The 15,973-nt window shown below is 46.4% G+C and overlaps 1 protein-coding gene across 1 annotated transcript in view; it reads left to right on the forward strand.

Moving 5' to 3' along the window:
- Positions 1-11,038, forward strand: part of ITFG1 (integrin alpha FG-GAP repeat containing 1) — a 101,549-nt gene extending 90,511 nt beyond the window's left edge. Inside the window, exons 17-18 of the mRNA XM_073554993.1 lie at positions 5,628-5,745; positions 9,799-11,038. Of these exons, the coding sequence (XP_073411094.1) occupies positions 5,628-5,745; positions 9,799-9,858 (178 nt within the window). The 3' untranslated portion in view covers positions 9,859-11,038. The remainder of the gene's footprint in view (positions 1-5,627; positions 5,746-9,798) is intronic.
- Positions 11,039-15,973: the final 4,935 nt, after the last annotated feature.

Consider the following 15,973-nt stretch of genomic DNA (forward strand, 5'->3'; position numbering starts at 1 on the left):
CTGAAGTCAGAGCTGCACAATTAGCCCGTAAATCTTTATCATAACCGAGGACAATTTACTCGTCCTCCCTGGATGCTGTGTGATCCGAGCAGGGGGCCGGAGATCAGAGTCGCCTGCTGCCGAAATTAATAAGCGGTTATTGGATTTGTTACTGATGCAGAAGACGATGAAGATGAATGGTGTGAAGTGTCAGCAACTACCGCCCCGCAAAGAGGAGAGTCGCCTGCTACAGCACATAGATATATATCCTATCTACCACCCGCTCCACATACACACCGCAGCATGATAGCAGTTATATTCCTGTACATAGGAGCAGTGTTATAGCAGTTATATTCTTGTACATAGGGGGCAGTATTATAGTAGTTATATTCTTGTACATAGCCGTAGTATTATAGTAGTTATATTGTTGTACATAGGGGGCAGTTTTATAGTAGTTATATTCCTGTACATAGGGGCAGTATTATAGTAGTTATATTCTTGTACATAGGAGCAGTATTATAGTAGTTATATTGTATATAGGGGGCAATATTATAGTAGTTATATTCTTATACATAGGGGGCAGTATTATAGTAGTTATACTCTTGTACCTAGAGGCAGTATTATAGTAGATATATTCATGTACATAGGGGGCAGTATTATAGTAGTTATATTCTTGTACATAGGGGCAGTATTATAGTAGCTATATTCTTGTATATAGGAGGCAATATTATAGGAGTTATATTCTTGTACATAGGAGCAGTATTATAGTGGTTTTATTCTTGTACATAGGAGCAGTATTATAGTAGTTATATTCTTGTACATAGGTGCAGTATTATAGTGGTTATATTCTTGTACATAGGGGGCAGTATTATAGTGGTTATATTCTTGTACACAGGGGCAGTATTATAGTATTTTTCGCTTTATAAGACGCTCCGGATTATAAGACGCACCCCAAATTTTGAGGAGAAAAATAGGAAAAAAACTTTATTTTTAATAAAATGGTGGTGCATCTTATAATCCATGCGTCTTATTGCTTTCCAGGGGTGGTGATGGAGGAGGCCGGAGTGGAACATTGCTGCTGGGATGAGGGGGTGTTTTGATGTGCAGCGTGCCGCTGCCGGTGTCTGTTACTGCCGCCGCCCTCTGTCCCCTGATACTTGCCACCACCGCCACACTCTGTCCCCCGGTGCCTGCTTGCCACCACCGCCGCACTCTGTCCCCCAGTGCTTGCCACCACCGCCACGCTGTCCCCCGGTGCCTGCTTGCCACCACCGCCGCGCTCTCCCCCGGTTCTTACCGCCACCACCGCACTCTGTCCCCCCGGTGTTTGCCGCCATCGCCGCGCTCTGTCCCGTTCTGAGGGTACTTGCCGCGGCACTCTGTGCCCTGATGCTGCCGCTGCGCTGTCCGCCACCGCCGCGCTCCTGTCCCCCGGTGGTTTCTTCCGCCCCACCGCCGCCGCCGCGCTCTGTCCCGTTCAGCGTGGGGGGGTCTCTGTCGCTCCATGCCTGCTTTCTACCTGGAAAATGGCCGCCGCGCATGCGCAGACGGACATCTCGGCACTGAAATCTCGGGAGATGAGATTTCAGCGCTGAAATCTCATCTCCCGAGATTTCAGTGCCGAGATGTCCGTCTGCGCATGCGCGGCGGCCATTTTCCAGGAAGAAAGCAGGCATGGAGCGACAGAGACCCCCCCACGCTGAACGGGACAGAGCGCGGCGGCGGCGGTGGGGCGGAAGAAACCACCGGGGGACAGGAGCGCGGCGGTGGCGGACAGCGCAGCGGCAGCATCAGGGCACAGAGTGCCGCGGCAAGTACCCTCAGTGGCAGCGCAAATGTATATCCTCTTTGTAAGACGCACCCCCTTTTTCCCCTCAATTTTGGGGGAAAAAAAGTGCGTCTTACAAAGCGGAAAATACGGTATATTCTTGTACATAGGGGCAGTATTATAGTGGTTTTATTCTTGTACATAGGAGCAGTATTATAGTAGTTATATTCTTGTACATAGGGGCAGTATTATAGTAGTTATATTCTTGTACATAGGGGCCAGTATTATAGTAGTTATATTCTTGTACATAGGGGGCAGTATTATAGTAGATATATTATTGTACATAGGGAGCAGTATTATAGTGGTTATATTCTTGTACATGGGGGCAGTATTATAGTAGTTATAGTCTTGTACATAGGGGCAGTATTATAGTAGTTATATTCTTGTACATAGGGGCCAGTATTATAGTAGTTATATTCTTGTACATAGGGGGCAGTATTATAGTAGATATATTATTGTACATAGGGAGCAGTATTATAGTGGTTATATTCTTGTACATGGGGGCAGTATTATAGTAGTTATAGTCTTGTACATAGGGGCAGTATTATAGTAGTTATATTCTTGTATATTGGAGCAGTATTATAGTAGTTATATTCTTGTACATAGGGAGCAGTATTATAGTGGTTATATTCTTGTACATAGGAGCAGTATTATAGTAGTTATATTCTTGTACATAGGGAGCAGTATTATAGTGGTTATATTCTTGTACATGGGGGCAGTATTATAGTAGTTATAGTCTTGTACATAGGGGCAGTATTATAGTAGTTATATTCTTGTATATTGGAGCAGTATTATAGTAGTTATATTCTTGTACATAGGGAGCAGTATTATAGTGGTTATATTCTTGTACATAGGAGCAGTATTATAGTGGTTATATTCTTGTACATAGGGGCAGTATTATAGTAGTTATATTCTTGTATATTGGAGCAGTATTATAGTAGTTATATTCTTGTACATAGGGAGCAGTATTATAGTGGTTATATTCTTGTACATAGGGGCAGTATGATGGTAGTTATATTCTTGTACATAGGGGCAGTATTATAGTAGTTATATTTTTGTACATAGGAGCAGTATTATAGTGGTTATATTCTTGTATATTGGAGCAGTATTATAGTAGTTATATTCTTGTACATAGGGAGCAGTATTATAGTAGTTATATTCTTGTACATAGGAGCAGTATTATAGTAGTTATATTCTTGTACATAGGAGCAGTATTATAGTAGTTATATTCTTGTACATAGGAGCAGTATTATAGTAGTTATAGTCTTGTACATGGGGGCAGTATTATAGTAGTTATAGTCTTGTACATAGGGGCAGTATTATAGTAGTTATATTCTTGTATATTGGAGCAGTATTATAGTAGTTATATTCTTGTACATAGGGAGCAGTATTATAGCGGTTATATTCTTGTACATAGGGGCAGTATGATGGTAGTTATATTCTTGTACATAGGGGCAGTATTATAGTAGTTATATTTTTGTACATAGGAGCAGTATTATAGTAGTTATATTCTTGTATATTGGAGCAGTATTATAGTAGTTATATTCTTGTACATAGGGGCAGTATTATAGTAGTTATATTCTTGTACATAGGAGCAGTATTATAGTAGTTATATTCTTGTATATTGGAGCAGTATTATAGTAGTTGTATTCTTGTACATAGGGAGCAGTATTATAGTGGTTATATTCTTGTACATAGGGGCAGTATTATAGTAGTTATATTCTTGTACATAGGGGCAGTATTATAGTAGTTATATTCTTGTACATAGGAGCAGTATTATAGTAGTTGTATTCTTGTACATAGGGGCAGTATTATAGTAGTTATATTCCTGTACATAGGAGCAGTATTATAGTAGTTATATTCTTGTACATAGGGGCAGTATGATGGTAGTTATATTCTTGTACATAGGGGCAGTATTATAGTAGTTATATTTTTGTACATAGGAGCAGTATTATAGTAGTTATATTCCTGTACATAGGAGCAGTATTATAGTAGTTATATTCTTGTACATAGGGGCAGTATGATGGTAGTTATATTCTTGTACATAGGGGCAGTATTATAGTAGTTATATTTTTGTACATAGGAGCAGTATTATAGTAGTTATATTCTTGTACATAGGGGCAGTATTATATATAGTAATTATATCCTTGTATGCAGTTGACAGTATTATAGTAGTATTTCTCCGTAGGATAGGTTCTTTAGTGACGGTGATATAATCCTTGTTCCTTTCTTTGGCCAGTTGTGGCTTTGTGCCCTTCCTGTGCCGTCCTTGTACCATAGCACATGGCTATCGTTGCTGTGCATATGGTCGTGGTTTCGCTCCCTATTGTGGGTAAACTATACACCATTCGATGGCGTTAATCACACATTTTGAGCATTTGTGACCGCGCTGAAGTGTCCTCTTTGGAGCAGCACATTTGAGCGTCGCTCCTCGGACGCGGTGCATCTGGATTACACACAACAACAGATGGCCGGAAGATTACACCTTCCCCTTCTGCAATCGCTGCACAATGATGTTGGCCCCAGCACTGTGTGGACCTTTCTGCTTCCAGATAATAAGCAGTTGTGCGAAATTTCTGACTCCGAGCAGTAACGCGTCAAACGGCTGCCCGGCCGGGGGATGCAGCGGCCCCGTTAACCCTGCCGGTGCTGAGCCCTGCTCATCGTTTGCCGCTTTGTGTTTGATTGTACCAAGACATTAAAGAGGATGTCCATCTTGGATGACGAGGCCTGGCTTGTCCCCTCTGGGCCCTAATGCTCTGGTATGGGCAGAGCCCCTTCCCTTGAGAGTCGCCCTAACACTTTACCATGTCCCTTCAGTTGCTTTACTCTCTGATAGTGCCAGGTGGAGGACTCAGAGGACCCCAGACTTAATCTGCAGCGTATAAATGGCCTCCTCAGCACCCGTCCACGCGCCGGCCAATCACATCACCCATTGGAACAATACTCTCCCCGAACTGCAGACCTGCCGGTCCATTACTGCCGAGTCAGGAGCTTTCCTCCAGTCTGGGCAGACGTGAGTGACAGTGATGGCCATGACTGCTATGTGGGTCACCGCCGCGTTCCCATACAAATTAATTGCTGCAGCCAGATATTTGGCAGTAAATGTAATCGCCCCATGCCGGTGTCAATCCGCGCTCACGTCGCGTGATTTCACAATGCCCAGGGGCAGAGTATGAGCATTTATAGGGATATTAAACGGGGGGGGGGGGGCGGATGCTGTTACATCGTGTAGAAGTAAGCAGGCGAATTAAGGAGAGCGGATCGGCACGAGCGCAGACATATATCTTTACATCAACCTGACGCCAGCACAAAGCCGACGCGGTGAGATATTTGTAGCCGGCGGCCGGGTCACCGTCCACTCTCCGGGGGATGGAACAGTCTCATTCCATTTATCTCCCCTATTATACTAATATCAGATCCCACGTCTGGCGGCTCCCGAGAAGCACTCAGGGTCCGGATATATCTCATGAGAGACAGCGCCTCTTATCTCCCGCTACATTTATTGCTGAAGGGAGGGGAACTACAAGTTCCAGCATGTCCTGATAGTGGATGTGATTATGGAACTACACAGCCTGTTATGTGCCCCGTATTCAGTTCCGCTACATCCACGCAGTTCTGGACTATATGCCTATTCTGTGAGTGTCGCCCCCGATAGGTAGAGAAGCGGTGGCGTTTATTACCACTATTAATTACGCCATGTTCTCCTGCAGTCACCAGGTCATGGTGTCCTCTGTAACCCCGCAGGATACAATGTATCACCGCACAACCACACGCTACATTGTGACAATCTGCTTAACTCTTTCCTGTCCACCAACAGCTGGAGCGCCAAACTGTACCTGACCCCCAGTAACATCGTCCTGTTGACGGCCATCGCCCTCATCGGGGTGTGTGTCTTCATCCTGGCCATAATCGGCATCCTGCACTGGAAAGAGAAGGTAAGACCCCTGAGGCTGGTGTGGTCCGGCACTGAATACGTGCATGGATAAGCTGGGGATATATAGTGCCAGAGCGGGTGGGCGCTGCCATGAGAACAGTCCCCCAGTCTGTACATGCACTAAATGCCCTCTATTCCAGATCCGTACTAATAAGAGTAGAGATATTCAGCGACATCGGGGTTAATAACTTGTCCCCTCAGTAATAACGTCTCGGCTTCCTGCAGTTTTATGCCCAAAAAAAAAGCAATTTCTTGCATTTGCAAAAACCAGTTTGCTGGAGTGTCGGCCATTAACTGGGCTGAAATACAGATAATGGTCCTGGTGGGGAGGGGGATGGGACGTCTCAGAAGTCCACTACTCCAGAAATTCTGCTAGTCCGGAATAAATTATTTCTACTTCTGGTGACACAGAGTCGTCTTTTTTTTTGTTCATGGTGATTATAGCTACAGCCGACCTACAAGTAACATGATGGAAAGTAGGACAGATAAGAGCGAGACTGACGGTTGGCCATAGACAAAAATAACTAGACGATGTCACTGATCTTACAGTATTCTGGTAGAAAGGGCGACTGAGGCACGGTTACCAAGAGGATTTCTAAAAGATATTATTTCTCTCTCATATGAAGCAAAGAAAAGTTCAAAAAGTAAAAATATGCTGATCCTATTCCCGAGTTACATCTTGTATTATACTCCAGAGCTGCACTCCCTATTCTGCTGGTGCAGTCACTGTGTACATACATTACATTACTGATGCTGAGTTACATCCTGTATTATACTCCAGAGCTGCACTCACTGTTCTGCTGGTGCAGTCACTGTGTACATACATTACTGATCCTGAGTTACATCCCCAGAGCTGCACTCACTATTCTGCTGGTGCAGTCACTGTGTACATACATTACTGATCCTGAGTTACATCCTGTATTATACTCTAGAGCTGCACTCACTATTCTGCTGGTGCAGTCACTGTGTACATACATTACAGATCCTGAGTTACATCCCCAGAGCTGCACTCACTATTCTGCTGGTGCAGTCACTGTGTACATACAGTACATTACTGATCCTGAGTTACATCCTGTATTATACTGTAGAGCTGCACTCACTATTCTGCTGGTGCAGTCACTGTGTACATACATTACAGATCCTGAGTTACATCCCCAGAGCTGCACTCACTATTCTGCTGGTGCAGTCACTGTGTACATACATTACAGATCCTGAGTTACATCCTGTATTATACTCCAGAGCTGCACTCACTATTCTGCTGGTGCAGTCACTGTGTACATACATTACAGATCCTGAGTTACATCCTGTATTATACTCCAGAGCTGCACTCACTATTCTGCTGGTGCAGTCACTGTGTACATACATTACATTACTGATCCCGAGTTACATCCTGTATTATACCCCTGAGCTGCACTCACTATTTTGCTGGTGCAGTCACTGTGTACATACATTACATCACTGATCCTGAGTTACATCCTGTATTATACTCCAGAGCTGCACTCATTGTTCTGCTGGTGCAGTCACTGTGTACATACATTACATTACTGATCCTGAGTTACATCCTGTATTATACTCCAGTGCTGCACTCACTATTCTGCTGGTGCAGTCACTGTGTACATACATTACATTACTGATCCCGAGTTACATCCTGTATTATACTCCAGAGCTGCACTCACTGTTCTGCTGGTGCAGTCACTGTGTACATACATTACTGATCCTGAGTTACATCCTGTATTATACTCCAGTGCTGCACTCAATATTCTGCTGGTGCAGTCACTGTGTACATACATTACTGATCCTGAGATACATCCTGTATTATACTCCAGAGCTGCACTCACTATTCTGCTGGTGCAGTCACTGTGTACATACATTACATTACTGATCCTGAGTTACATCCTGTATTATACCCCAGAGCTGCACTCACTATTCTGCTGGTGCAGTCACTGTGTACATACATTACATTACTGATCCTGAGTTACATCCTGTATTATACTCCAGAGCTGCACTCACTGTTCTGCTGGTGCAGTCACTGTGTACATACATTACTGATCCTGAGTTACATCCTGTATTATACTCCAGAGCTGCACTCAATATTCTGCTGGTGCAGTCCCTGTGTACATACATTACTGATCCTGAGTTACATCCTGTATTATACTCTAGAGCTGCACTCACTATTCTGCTGGTGCAGTCACTGTGTACATACATTACATTACTGATCCTGAGTTACATCCTGTATTATACCCCTGAGCTGCACTCACTATTCTGCTGGTGCAGTCACTGTGTACATACATTACATTATTGATCCTGAGTTACCTCCTGTATTATACCCCAGAGCTGCACTCACTATTCTGCTGGTGTGGTCACTGTGTACATACATTACTGATCCTGAGTTACATCCTGTATTATACTCTAGAGCTGCACTCACTATTCTGCTGGTGCAGTCACTGTGTACATACATTACTGATCCTGAGTTACATCCTGTATTATACTCCAGAGCTGCACTCAATATTCTGCTGGTGCAGTCCCTGTGTACATACATTACTGATCCTGAGTTACATCCTGTATTATACTCTAGAGCTGCACTCACTATTCTGCTGGTGCAGTCACTGTGTACATACATTACATTACTGATCCTGAGTTACATCCTGTATTATACCCCTGAGCTGCACTCACTATTCTGCTGGTGCAGTCACTGTGTACATACATTACATTATTGATCCTGAGTTACCTCCTGTATTATACCCCAGAGCTGCACTCACTATTCTGCTGGTGTGGTCACTGTGTACATACATTACTGATCCTGAGTTACATCCTGTATTATACTCTAGAGCTGCACTCACTATTCTGCTGGTGCAGTCACTGTGTACATACATTACATTACTGAGTTACATCCTGTATTATACCCCTGAGCTGCACTCACTATTCTGCTGCTCTAGCGGTGGTGTTTTTCTGTGCGGTGTGTACAGAGCTTTTGTGAAGTGCTGCTGTGCAGTCACCGGTTGCCTCTCATATTCCTGATGTTTCCATTTCTTGTTGGGGATGGTTATATTTGCTGTTGTTACTCGCACTTCCGTCTCTGCACTGTGGACCATCAGCTGTGAGAGTGACCGCACAGGGACATTTCGGGGATCACCATCCATGCGGCCCGGACATATTAGTGTGAGGCCGTGATGGTGGCACTCAGCGGCGGCCCGGATCGTTAGCGGTTAATGACTTGTTTGATCATGAGGAAAAGAACATTTTTGCTTCATTAGCACAGAATAATATCTGTCATACACCGGACCCCATTAGGGAATGATGAGGAGCGGTGTGTCCGGGGTCCGCCGCCTCTAGTGGTGTCTGAGAACTCTGATGTGTCCGGGGTCCGCCGCCTCTAGTGGTGTCTGACAACTCTGATGTGTCCGGGGTCCGCCGCCTCTAGTGGTGTCTGACAACTCTGATGTGTCCGGGGTCCGCCGCCTCTAGTGGTGTCTGACAACTCTGATGTGTCCGGGGTCCGCCGCCTCTAGTGGTGTCTGACAACTCTGATGTGTCCGGGGTCCGCCGCCTCTAGTGGTGTCTGACAACTCTGATGTGTCCGGGGTCCGCCGCCTCTAGTGGTGTCTGACAACTCTGATGTGTCCGGGGTCCGCCGCCTCTAGTGGTGTCTGACAACTCTGATGTGTCCGGGGTCCGCCACCTCTAGTGGTGTCTGACAACTCCGATGTGTCCGGGGTCCGCCGCCTCTAGTGGTGTCTGACAACTCTGATGTGTCCGGGGTCCGCCGCCTCTAGTGGTGTCTGACAACTCTGATGTGTCCGGGGTCCGCCGCCTCTAGTGGTGTCTGACAACTCCGATGTGTCCGGGGTCCGCCGCCTCTAGTGGTGTCTGACAACTCTGATGTGTCCGGGGTCCGCCGCCTCTAGTGGTGTCTGACAACTCCGATGTGTCCGGGGTCCGCCGCCTCTAGTGGTGTCTGACAACTCTGATGTATCCGGGGTCCTCCGCCTCTAGTGGTGTCTGACAACTCTGACGGTCTGCAGCCTAACATTGCCCCCTCTTCTCTGTGTTTCAGAAAGCCGATGACCGGGAGAAGCGGCAGGAGGCGCATCGCTTCCACTTCGATGCCATGTGAGCGGCTCGTTGGACGCCACGTCTGTTCCCCTGGACGAGATGAAAATGACTTTTCTGTATATTCTGCATTCTGTCTTAATTTATTGGTGCACCCGATGATTTCTGGGTGTCCGGCGGTCCTGACTCCAGAGGTCCGGCGCCGCTCTACGTCCTTGTCCTGGGGGGCTATAATTTATTGGAAAGCAATTCTGTATGTGACGAGACCGGTGAGGGACCAGCTTACAAATCCATTGTTGTCGCCGCTGGCAACCAGACAGATGCTTTGTTTCCTTTTTTTGCACAGTGAGGGCTGGATCCTGATTGGTTGCCAGGGGCCGCAGCATCGGCGCTCATCTTTATGCATGACTCCCATCATCTGTTTCCAAGGGGTGCGCCTGTTACTTTCTGTGATGTTTGCACAAGATTGACAGAAAATAATGTGATTTTTCTTTTTTTTTTTTATGCCATTAATGTGGGAAGCAGGTGGGGGAAGTGTTGTGTGGGGTGTGATAATTAGACGTTACTGGGAAAAGCTTCGATTTTGTAGAATCTGTTGCCTACACACCGCCGTATAATGCAGCTCACTGGAAACTGGCGGCAGGGTGAGGTGAGAGGCCCCGAGCGATCAGGGATAGGGACGAGGGCAAGAAATGCTCATTGTACATAGTCCCTAATGGTGGGATTCTATAAGGCTGTGACAGCCAACCAGATTGCAGCGTTTCTAAGGCAAAAATGACCACTCATGCTGTAATCTGATTGGTCCTGGCGGCGGACAGTATTGCTAATTGATTTTTTTTTTTTTCAGTTAATGAAGAAATTGTCAAATTTATGTGAAATTCTGTTATTAAATGTAAGTGGACGTCTTTTACCGACCCCCTAAAATCCAACAGGGCGCAATCCCATTGTACTGGGTCCACAGTCTATCACCGGCGGCTGCTGTGAATTATGAGACAGAAGCGGTTCAGTGATTATATAACTCTCAGCATGCCCACACCAACTGTGACTGCCGGGGCATGCTGCGTGATGTAGTAGTTGTTGCAAAAACTACAACTCCCAGCATGCCCAGACTATAATGTTGCCGGCATTAGTCATTTCCTCCTTGCTACGTCCCCGGGTTGCGTCTTGTGAACTGATTTACTGACGTCTCTATGTCGTTTTCATTTCTATCTGACTGATCCGTAATTAAACAGGAGCTGACGATTCCCAGGCCGTGTCTTGTGTCTCAGCACCAAACATCCACAATCAATTTTAGCAAAAAGAGTTCCCGGACTCTGGACCATCAGTCGGTGGTGACCCCCGGAACCCGCGCTTTGTGACCTCCTCGCCTCCTTTGTGATATCATCATTATCGCAGTGGTCAACCAATCATAAGAGGGGCCAGTGATGCCGCCAGGTAGCAGGAGGTTCGCAGGGCTCTGGTCTTGTGGCCACGGACTTCTGCCGTAGCTGCTGGATCGGATCCTGTGAATCTTTTTCCTTTTTCTTCAGATCACCACGGTCTGTAGCTTGTGTACGGCCTTGAAACTTTAATCCGTTCATTTCAATGGCGATGAGCTGCAATACCAAATAGAAACTGCAGTGGTGCTGTTTTTATGGAAAAAAATCCACCATGTTTTTCTAACCCTACTACTGCAACATTGTAATTGGAGACACAACTTGCAATGGGCATACAGGAGCCCTTCATGGGACAACATGGAGCTGAATGAGTGGATTCTGGCTTCCTGCTGCCGCCACTAGAGGGCGCTCACTGTGCTCCTGTCAGTAATTACACAGCGGGGTCTGCAGGCCGAAGAATAGTGACCATCTCTGCCCCTTTATGTCTGAAGTGACCGACCACCGCTGCTAGGCAGCAGACATCACATGTGCAGCGCTCAAAGGCTCTTTCCTATTGAGCTTGTAAGCACCGTTATAAAGCTGTCGGAGAACGCTGGAGCGCGCTGATATATCCTAATCCCGGACAGCTTCAGTGCAGCGCTTACAAGCTACACAGCAGCGGTGCTCGGTCTCCTAGGCAACGAGCTGTAAACATAAGAAAAGTGTTAGTATCTCAAGAACGGCTGCACATTTTAATAAGCAGTAACTTGCAAAAGTGCTCAGTCTTGCAGTAACGTTTTAAAGGAATTGTCCTAATAATAATAATCAGGATAGATAATCTCAGGGGGTCGGACCTCTGAGCCCCCCATTGTCTGGATCAGGGGAAATTCGCCGCCCCACTAGAGCACATGCAAGACCTCGAATCTGGGGCTTTGGTGAGGGCCGCGCAACCCTACATCTATCACCTACATTGTGACATTCCCTTTAAGAGAGGACTTGACTTTAGACTCCCAGAAAATAATGTGTAACATATTTGGCTCTGCTACATCCGCAGTAGCCCCCTGCCATGTCCCGCTTGTACCGCTGACCTGCGGACCACCCCGTCCTCTCCCACCCTACGTCTGGCTCTCTCCCGGCTGCGGAGTTCTCACTTCTAGAACAGAGATTGACAATAATAGAGAATACTCACATTGCGTTACTTCTGGCGCGGTCGTGACCAGAGAAAATTGCCGTCGTTATGATCCCGGGCGATTTCATACTTTTCATTCTCCCAATTAAATGGCGCATTTCTATACGGAGGTTGTACAACTCGCGGGAAGACATAATTCACCCCGAGAATGGGAATCGATGGAGGAGAGTGTCATCATTTCTATAGAAACGGCAGAACCCTCCGGGAACGAGCTGTAACAATCCGCCTCGGAGGAGGGCGGCGCGGCGGGAACATCTGGAGCAGACCACCCGTATCTGCCCGCGGCACCAGAGAGCTCTGACTGTTTATGTATCTGCAAACAACACATCATAAAAATAGACGCTCAAAGTTGTCTCGATCCTGTCTTCCAGAAAATAACAACATCTGAAGATTTCATCCAGTGAAGCTGCTGCCAAGATGATAGCCACAGGCGGCTGGACCGCGGCCCCGCTTCAGTGGGCACCGTCTGCCAACGACTGCTCCAAGCAACCGTATTAATACTCAGAAACAGGCGGCTGGATGAGACCTGGAGCTCCACCAAAGATGTAGGCTGACGTACGATACACATGTCCTCCGGGCAAGGCTGGAGGGAACATCCATGGCTTACAAGCAGATACTGGGAGGTGATGTCAGTCTGCAGCAAGTAAAGCCGCTGCAAAAATGTAATGTTCTATGTTGGACTTTGGCAAAACCATAGGCATTCTTATATCAAGTCTGGCAACATTAAACCAAGGGCAGGTGCTGGGTGCCCCCTTGACAACATTAACCCAAAGGCAGGCGCTGGGTGCCCCCTTGGCCTGCCCAAAAAACCCAGCACACTTTCCTGTTTTGTATCTCCGCCCCCTATTCTTTGATTGACAGGTCTGATATTAGAATAGGAGCCAGAGATAGAAGTAAAGCGAGTAGGTGTAAAGACATACTGAGGCTTTGGCCACACAAAGAGTGCTTGGTCCGAACAGTCTTCTGTTGAAGGGATTGTCTATTATTCCAAAAACAGTGCTACATAAAGTAGAAAACCCCTTTAAGAGAAGGTAGAGTTTGTGATAGATGGCGATAACATTCCTTATTAGCACTGACCCGGGCCGATATGAGCTGATAAATTGTGTTCATTTCCTAGAAGAATCGCCACAAAGCGCTAACGACGGTGTCGATCTGCGGATAATTACCGCCCGCTGCCAATATCATCGTTCCAGGCAGACAGTGACAGCGCGGCGTCATCTTCATAGAGAGTTGGACGGATCCACCAGAAAATAATAAAGATAAAAACAAAAAATGCTGGAACTGCAGCACTGGCCAGTTATCCGGAACTGGGACATACGGACTCGCTCGTAACCACGGAGCAGCGGCTCCCTGGTCGCCATTTCTGTCCTCACTTTCTTGGCTGCCAGTCTCCTGCCCATCATCGTTCTGCCCATGAAACGGAACTGGTTCATCGAGAGGCTTAATATGTGGATATTCATTATTATCTCTACATCCGTGTCCAGGAGCTTGGTATCCACAACATACAGTAAGTGGTACTATGGGGGAGGGACGTGCCGAAGGAAGGGTGGTCTCTGGTGTCTACAATCCTTGTGATAGTTCTGGAATTACTCACCCCGGAATTGATTCCACGTATTCTGACAGGAGAGTTCCTGCCCCATATATATATATATATATATATAAATACTGTGTGTGTGTATATATATATATATATATATTCACATATACATACATAGTTCCACCTCACTTTAGAAATTGAAATCAATGAACAGATTGGTTAGATGTGTTGGGCAGCTATGTCTATTTTTCCAGACCTTCCAATACATGCTGGGAGTCCTATAGATGACTTACCCAAAGGTTAGCACTTGGACAGCATGATGGTGCAGTGGTTAGCACTGCTGGTGTCCTGGGTTCACCTCTGAGGGAAGATGATGAGATTCCTCCTATCAATTGTATTTTAGAAATTGTAATCAGTGATTGTAATGGGACCTGCTCTTCCTTTTCATGACTTGTTGGTGGGTACTGATAGGCATATGACTAGCCATCAGGTAATGCTATGGTGGCCCAGTGGTTAGCGCAATTACCTTTCAATGCTGGGGTCCTTGGTTCTACTCTGACTGAGGTTGGAGTAATTCCTCCTCACAGGTCTTCTTTAGAAATTGCACATGGACCAGCTCTAGTTTTTCCTGATCTTCCCATTGGTGCTGGTAGTCATATCAATGACTTTACCAAAGTGTTTCTTCTGAGCAGCACGGTGGCTCAGTGGAAAGTACTGGTGATCTGCAGCATGAGAGTCCAGGGTTCAAATCCCACCATGGATGACATCTGCAAGGAGTGTGTATGTTCTCCCTGACTGAGCTGCCACCTGTGCTCCAAAGGCCTGTGTTTAAGGAACATTTGCATCTGTGGATATGAGGGGGCTAAAATTTTACTAAGTCCAAAAACTCCTTTTCACAGCTCAGGCACCGCTGAGCCGCATATATACAAGACAATTTCTTGTATCAGGACATTCATCCAATAAGGACTGACACCACTCAGGCTACTTGCCCAATGAAGGGGGCAGGCAAGCAGCCCTCCTGGATGCTGCACAGGTAACGCCACCATTGTATGTCTTTGGAGCATGGGTGGCAGCTCAGTCAGGGAGAACATACAAACTCCTTGCAGATATCATCCATGGTGGGATTTGAACCCTGGACTCCCATACTGCAGATCACCAGCACTTTCCACTGAGCCACCGTGCTGCTCGCAAGAGAACCACCGGCAAAATCATTGATGACTCGCAGCACCAATGGGAAGATCAGGAAAAACTAGAGCAGCTCCATGTGCAATCTCTAAAGTACAACTGAGCGGAGGAATTACTCTGATCTCAGTCAGAATAGAACCAAGGACCCAAGGGTTGAAAGTTAAGGGAGCTAACCACTGAGCTGAGTGGGTCCTTACTTCAATTCTGGCTATTGATGACCTAGCCATCGGGTAATGCTATGGTAGCTCAGTGGTTAGCTCCCTTACCGTTCAATGCTTGGGTCCTTAGTTCTACTCTGGCTGAGGTTGGAGTAATTCCTCCTCCCAGTTGTTCTTTAGAGATTGCACATGGAGCTCCTCTAGTTTTTCCTGATCTTCCCATTGGAGCTGCGAGTCATCAATGATTTTGCCGGCGGTTCTCTTGTGAGCAGCACGGTGGCTCAGTGGAAAGTGCTGGTGATCTGCAGCATGTGAGTCCAGGGTTCAAATCCCACCATGGATGACATCTGCAAGGAGCTTGTACATTCTGACTGAGCTGCCACCCATTCTCCAAAGACATACAATGGCGGTGTTACCTGGAGGGCTGCTTGCCTGCCCCCTTCATTGGGCAAGTATCCTGAGTGGTGTCAGTCCTTATTGGATGAATGTCCTGATACAAGAAATTGTCTTGTATATATGCGGCTCAGCGGTGCCTGAGCTGTGAAAAGGAGTTTTTGGACTTAGTAAAATTTTAGCCCCCTCATGTCCACAGATGCAAATGTTCCTCTAACCCTCAGAATACAGGTAACACCATCACTGGCCCCTACCTGTAGGGCTTTGGAGAACATACAATAATAATCTCCATGACACAGACTCCAGAGCTCAGTGCACAAGCGTCCTAGATCCATCCCATTCTTGAATGAAGCAGAGGTGCA

This window comes from Dendrobates tinctorius, unplaced genomic scaffold, assembly GCF_039654945.1.
Source record: "Dendrobates tinctorius isolate UK_male_01 unplaced genomic scaffold, ASM3965494v1 ptg000214l, whole genome shotgun sequence".
Taxonomy (NCBI): domain Eukaryota; kingdom Metazoa; phylum Chordata; class Amphibia; order Anura; family Dendrobatidae; genus Dendrobates; species Dendrobates tinctorius.